This window comes from Talpa occidentalis, unplaced genomic scaffold (assembly GCF_014898055.3).
Source record: "Talpa occidentalis isolate TD23 unplaced genomic scaffold, MPIMG_talOcc4v2.1 talOcc4.8, whole genome shotgun sequence".
Classification (NCBI taxonomy): domain Eukaryota; kingdom Metazoa; phylum Chordata; class Mammalia; order Eulipotyphla; family Talpidae; genus Talpa; species Talpa occidentalis.
Window position 1 is genome coordinate 45,100,639 of NW_023605194.1, and position 6,529 is coordinate 45,107,167.

General features: G+C 57.3%; 1 protein-coding gene across 1 annotated transcript; it reads left to right on the forward strand.

Moving 5' to 3' along the window:
* Positions 1 to 5,311: 5,311 nt before the first annotated feature.
* NEUROG3 (neurogenin 3) lies at positions 5,312 to 6,153 on the forward strand. The gene is made up of 2 exons (XM_037495645.1): positions 5,312 to 5,331; positions 5,488 to 6,153. The coding sequence occupies exon 2, from the start codon at positions 5,512 to 5,514 to the stop codon at positions 6,151 to 6,153; it is 642 nt and encodes a 213-aa protein (XP_037351542.1). The 5' UTR covers positions 5,312 to 5,331; positions 5,488 to 5,511.
* Positions 6,154 to 6,529: the final 376 nt, after the last annotated feature.

The following is a 6,529-nucleotide window of genomic DNA, read 5'->3' on the forward strand; positions in this document are numbered from 1 at the left end:
TCTCGGCTCCTCTCAGGAATCCCTTTCCCAGTCTTTGGGTCCGTTCTGGGCGCCCACGGTCTTGCGCTCTCCAGGTTCCCAGCGCGGCGCCTTGCGCCATTGCGCCCAAGGGGCAGCGAAAATCGGTGCAGCCTAGAGATGGCCTCTCTGCCCCTGGGGGTTTCCGTTTATTCCTTTCTAGGGAGGGAAAATCACACAGTTCTGTTTGTTTCCTCAGTCCTGGAGAGCCAGGAGCCTGGCATATGGACATTTCGCGCTCCGCATCTGTGTCACCGGTCGCCTTTTCTGTGGATGCCTGCGTGTGTATGTGTGTGTGTGTGTGTATGTGTGTGTTTGGGGCCGGGCGCTGGGACAAACGTGCATCTGTTAAATTTAACAATAAAGTCCTAAAGCGAAGCTGCCAAGATTGGGGCGGCGGGTGGGGGAGGAAAGCTGGGGGGTGGGGGATGAGTTGGAGTCTCAAAAGGCGACGCCAAAGCGCCTGGCCCAGGTATTATGTCGGGAGAAAGGTGAGGAGAGCAGCTGCTCCTTCTCGCGGGGTGTGTATGGGAGCGAGGGTGCGTGTGTCCCTGTGAAGAGTACACACCGATCTGCTCAACATATGTCGCCACAAATCACAGTATCTCTCCCTCCTCCTACTCCCCTCTCCCTCCTGACGGAGGGCTGAGCCGAGAGAGGCGCTGAGAAGAGGCGCCGCTTCAACAGGTGTCTTGGTGCGCAGTGCACCTTTTCACGCATTCACTGACTCTGTCTGCGGCGTGGATAATGTGGACACTTTGTTTCCAGGCGCTGCGCAAGAGCTAAGGGCGCCGGAGGGGAGAGGGCCCAGGGCTGGGAGGGGAATCTGGAAATAAAGCCTTCGGGCGCTCCTGAGGTCCCAGGCCCTCTCCTTCCTTTGTTCCAGGACTCCCGGAGCTGAAGCTCCCTCTGCGTCCTGGGGGTGGCATATGGCGTCCTCTTACTTACCTAAGAAAAAGAACCCGCCACCCATTCAAGAGTGCAGGAGGGCCCTGAGGGAATGGTTTCTCTCCAAAAGCGAGTGAGGAACCCGTCTTATCTTTCCCCACCCCACCTCCGCCATCCCTTCAGCTGGCGCAGCAGCAGCCGTTGGGTGGGGAGCTGCGCGCAGGGCAGCACCAGCCTGCGGAAGCGCCCCAGCTCCCGGCAGATGAAATATGGGGCTGGTGAGCCCCTGGAGACCATATGCTTTCAATAAAAGAAGACAAATAGGGCCGAGATAGGCCTTGCAGTCAACCTGTTATAAATGGGTGGCAATTGGGCCAATGTACACCGGGGCAGGGCCCCCGGGGGGAGGCCTGCTCGGTGCCAAATCCATGTGTCAGCTTCTGGGACAGGTGTGCCCAGGGGCCAGGGGCCGGGTCTCCCCCCCTCTGGGTTTATCACGGCAAAGGTAATATTGTGCTAACTATGAGTAAACAGTCATTGTGAAAATGAGGGAGAGTTTATCAGAGGCGAACTAGTTGGGGGGTGGCTTAACAATAAAGTTGCCCGCCTTGGGAGCAGGTGACGGCTGGCTTCGGGACTCCCGCGGTAGATGTTTTCCAAAGCACTCCACTTTACAATCTCTTGTAATTATTTATTAAACGAAATCTATTTATTATTATTTTAGCAAACACTGGAGACAGGTGGGGCTTTCTTTTCGTCGTCTCCTTTTGTTTGAAGGGCTGTTTGAAGTGGCCAGTCTCGGCCGGGGAGCTCGCTCGCCAGATTTTTGTCTTCCCCTCTTTCAGTGCCCGGGCGAAGGCGAGAGAAAGAAGGCCCCTCCTCGGGCCAGCCATTAGCTATTCAGCCTCCTATGACCCCCCTCCCTCAGGCTCCTTTCTCAAAGAACCCCCAGGCATTGCGAAGACTCCCCCCGCAGACAGGAAGGCGGCCGGGCAGACCGCTGCCTGCCTTCTTCTCCATCTACCCGCGCTCTCCGGGCGTCAGGCTGTCTTCTCTCTCCTGGATCCCCTCATTCTCCAGGCAAACTCGTCTCAGAGAGTCGAGGGGTCCCGGGGTCCCGAAGGCTTTATAGGCGGTGGCTGGCCTGGGGCTTCAGGAACAGGCTCGGTTTTGCGCTGGAAGAGCCTTTTCACAAACACGGTCAGCGCGCGCCGAGTTGTCACCGCCTGCGCCTCCGCCGCCAAAAGCACAGGAATTACTTTTGGAGAGGGGTCTGTGCGCTCCCTCCAGCAGAAAGGGAGGACATATATCTTAGATATCTAATCCTCCAGGACTCCTCAAACTCTAGGCCCTGCCATCCTGGTCAGAAGAAAGCATGCGGAGAATCCCTGAAGCCTAAAGAAGACCGCTGCCTTGGCTGCTGCGCCCTCCTCGCCCTGACCACTTTTTGCGCAAAGTAGGAGCGGTCCCGGCCTGCAAGTCCCAGAGGGCCCTGAGGCAGAGCAGCTCTACAGAAGTTGAAAGAGAATTCCTAGTGTCACAGAATTCTCTCCCAGTCAAGAAGGTTCCCCTAGAATTCCCAGAATATTCCCTGGTGTAGGAAATTTGCCCTGTAACCCTACTTACATCCATTAGCTTTTGAAGCAAGCCAAGTCAAGGGGAGTCCAGCCCTCACATTTTTATCTGAGGACTGCCGTCAGATGAGAATCTTGGCTGTGGCCTGGTCTACAGTACTCCAGGGAATCACCGGGTGCTTAGATCCCTTATGGTACACCACCAACCCAGACTTGGTGCAACAGCCCCAGGGACTTATGTTTTGACTTTCCTCTGTCAGCTCCGACTTTGCAAAGCTAGAAATCAAGCAAGGCTTGGGGATGGAGCAGGAGAGCAGGCAGATGTAACAGGGGTAGACACCGGGTTCCCCTTGGCTGGGGAGATGGGGCCACTCACTACTCATTTCCTACTCTGACTCTGTCATTCCTCACAGACCCAGGACTTCTGCTTTCTGCATTTTGGGTTATCTGGTTTTGCCTTTACAAAATATTTTCCCCAATAAGGAGTGGAAACAGATGCACAAGAAAATTTAGAGCTAAGATTTTTGGGATCTGAGTTCTGTGGGTGGTAACCTTGCAGGGTGAACTTGGACAAGCCACTTCCCCTTTCTGGGCCTTGATCTTTCCATCTGTGAAAGGGGTCTCAGCTTCTCATTCTTGAGACTAGAAGACAAGTTTGGCGTGAGTATGACCTAAGAGAAGAGCAGCAGCAAAATTTGGAATGCAGAAGTCTTTGTGAGGTCTCTATGACACCATGGAGACCACCGCTCCGCTCCCCCACTATGACACCACCACTCCCCCAGCTTCAATTCCTGGCAGCAAGGAAAGGAGCCTCTGCTAACAGCACACCAGCTGAGATGGGAGGACAGTGCTCCCACTCTTACACAGGGAGATCCCGCTCCCTGGCTCCAAAGCATATCTAGCCACCCTCTCTCTGCCTTGGAACATGTCAAGAGGCAGTCACTAGGGCAAATACACAGATTCACCTTGCCCCCTCACACCATCCCCTCAGTTCCCAGCTGGGTCTTGTCCCGGCTCTGTCAGTTTCAGGGAGGCTCAGGGCTTCTGACCTGCCAGAAAATGAAGCCATCTTAGTCTGGGCCCTGCCTTTCCAGCCTCAGCCTTCTCTGCCTGGGCAGGATTCAGGCACAAGAGAGGGCCAGGGAAGTTGACACTCCTCACTGTGAGTGAACATGAGCAGAAGACCCGGGGTGTCTAAGGAGGAGACAGAAGGAAGGTGCAGAGGAAGGAGGGGTGGTGTGTTAAGACTCATTTTGGAAAGATTTCCAGATGTCTTAGCAGAGGCAAACTGAGGATCTTGGAGAGTCCCTGCCCTGTTCTCACCAGGAGAGGCAGCTTAAGAGAGAGGCAGGGGGCTGGACAAAGTAACCCCCGCCCTTCTGTGATTGGACAGAGAATGAAGGGGAGAAAGTGTTCATTTGCCTTGTATCTCATAGCACCAGCACTTCACTGGTATTTAAAAGATACAAGGGCTCTCTGTGAACTGCTGGCCTCTCCAGACCCCCTTAGCACCTGAACTTTTGCCCTGCAGGTCCTGGTTCAAACACTCCCCTACTGTCCATGGTAGGAAGTGGAGTAATATCCCCTAAGGGATGGGTGTGTAGGGGGGGAGGGGTGTCCCACCACAGGCACCCAAGCCTCTAGGGCAGAATCAAAGTGTCTTAGGTGGGGTGGGGAGTGGTGAGGGTTTTATGTGCCTCTGTCTAAGGAGTGTGGTATTAAGACTAGTTAGAGGGCTCCTCACCCCGAGGTAAAGGTCTCTGTCAGGATCATAGGCAGGATCTCTGGGTAGTTTACCTGGTCGTCCATTCTAGTGTGGAGAGGGTTAGTGAAACATCACCCCCTATGGGTGCTTCCTAACCAGACCAGAATGAAGAGCAAGTGCCATTGTGAATTCGTAGTAATCAAGACACCTGGCTCCTTGTTCCATGGTACACACCACCCCTCCTTCCTCTGCCCCTCCCTTCTGTCTCCTCCTTAGACACCCCGTCTTCTGCTCATGTTCACTCACAGTGAGAAGTGTCAACTTCCCTGGCCCTCTCTTGTGCCTGAATCCTGCCCAGGCAGAGAAGGCTGAGGCTGGAAAGGCAGGGCCCAGACTAAGATGGCTTCATTTTCTGGCAGGTCAGAAGCCCTCCCTAAAACTGACAGAGCCGGGACTAGACCCAGCTGGGTCTTTTGCCCTGGGATCTGAGATGAGCCATCTCCCTCTCTGAATCTAAACTTGCCAGTGTGTAATACACAGAGATTGACCGACCTACCCTTCCGATTTCTCCAAGTCGCCTTCTGGGTACCAAGAGAGGGTCTGGACAGATGCCAAAGAAAGCTAGAAACCCAGCAAAGCGGTCTGGGGCGGCCAGACGCGCGCCAGACGAAGCTCTTCTCACTCACTGGGCGAGGCTCTTTGAGGAACCGAGAGTTGCTGGGACAGAGCCCGCGGGGAGAAAGCAAACAGAGCAGAGCTCCCCTCCCCCGACCCGGGCCCTTTGTCCGGAATCCAGCTGTGCCCCGCAGGGGAGGAGCGGACTCGCGTGGCGCGGCCCCCCGGCCCCCGCGGTGATTGGCCCGCAGTGCGGGTAGCAGCGAGGCAGGCACGCTCCTGGCCCGGGCCGAGCAGATAAAGCGTGCCAAGGGGCACACGACTTGCAGCTCAGGAAATCCGCGCGGGCTCCCAGTGAGGCCCAGAGAGAGCAACAGGACGCCCTTTGGGACTCTCTTCTCTGCTGCTGGGGAGCGCCCAGGCCGCCGCGCCTGAATCTCAGCTGAACTAGCTTGCAGACCAAAAGACCAGCTCAGCTCAGCTCTGCTCGCGCACTTCACCCCTCTCTACCCTTTTGCGCCTGAGAACAAGGTAACACCTGGAGGTTTCTGAGCAGCGGGTGGAGGGGAAAATGGGGGGGGGGTCCTCTTATCCGGTAGGGGTGGCTCTTTCCCGTTTCCCCCCCACCCCGTCCTGGTCCAGCAGTTGGGAACCGCGCCCAGCTGACCCATCCACGCTTACCCGTAGCTCTGACCTCGCCCTCGCCACAGAATGGCGCCTCATCCCTCGGGTGCGCCTGCTATCGAAGTGACCCACGAGATTGAGCAATCCTGCCCTGGAGTCTCGGACGATGAAGTCACTTGCGTCGCTTCTGCTCCGCCCAGCCCCATTCACATGCCGGGGGACAGCGCCGAGGCAGAAGGGGTCGGCTGCCGAGCGGGCGCGAGGAAACTCCGGGCGCGGCGCGGAGGGCGCAGCCGGCCCAAGAGCGAGTCAGCTCTCAGCAAGCAGCGCCGGAGCCGGCGCAAGAAGGCTAACGATCGCGAGCGCAATCGGATGCACAACCTCAATTCGGCGTTGGACGCGCTACGCGGCGTCCTGCCCACTTTCCCTGACGATGCGAAGCTCACCAAGATCGAGACCCTGCGCTTCGCCCACAATTACATCTGGGCGCTGACGCAGACGCTGCGCATAGCGGACCACAGTCTCTACGGTCTGGACGCACCGTCCTGTGAAGAGTTGTGCAGCCCCGACGGCGGCTCTCCCGGGGATTGGGGCTCCCTCTACTCCCCGGTCTCCCAGGAGGACAGTCTGAGTCCCGCCGCCTCCTTAGAGGAGCTCCCGGGTCTGCAGGCGCCCGCTTCCCCTACCTGCTTGCACCCCAGTGCCCTGGCCTTTTCAGACTTTCTATGAAGGGGCCTGTCAGCCTCTGGGCAGAGGGTCCTGGGAGAGGGAAGAGGCGGAGGCCAGTGAGGTGCGCGCGGCGACCGCGCGGTACCAAGCGAGCTTGCCCCTGCTCCCTCTGCCTCACTGATCTCTGGCAAGCCCGGGCGCGCGCGAGGATTGCAGACCAGGTTCAGTCCCCGGTCCTCTGCGCCGCGCAACCTGCAATCCTCTGCCTCGGCCCGTTCAAAAGCGTTGCAGCTGTGCGCGTTTTAAGCTCCCCCCCTAACAGCCAACCCAAAAATCTCCTGCAAAGAAGATAAGAATAGTAGCACTTCACAGTTGGAGACGCCCACAGTCTCAGTCGAGTCTGTCTGTGGGCCTGTCAGGCTCTTATCACTCCTTC

Bases quoted from the DNA above. Each gene is read 5' to 3' on its own strand.
- NEUROG3 (XM_037495645.1), top strand. From the start codon at position 5,512: ATGGCGCCTCATCCCTCGGGTGCGCCTGCTATCGAAGTGACCCACGAG.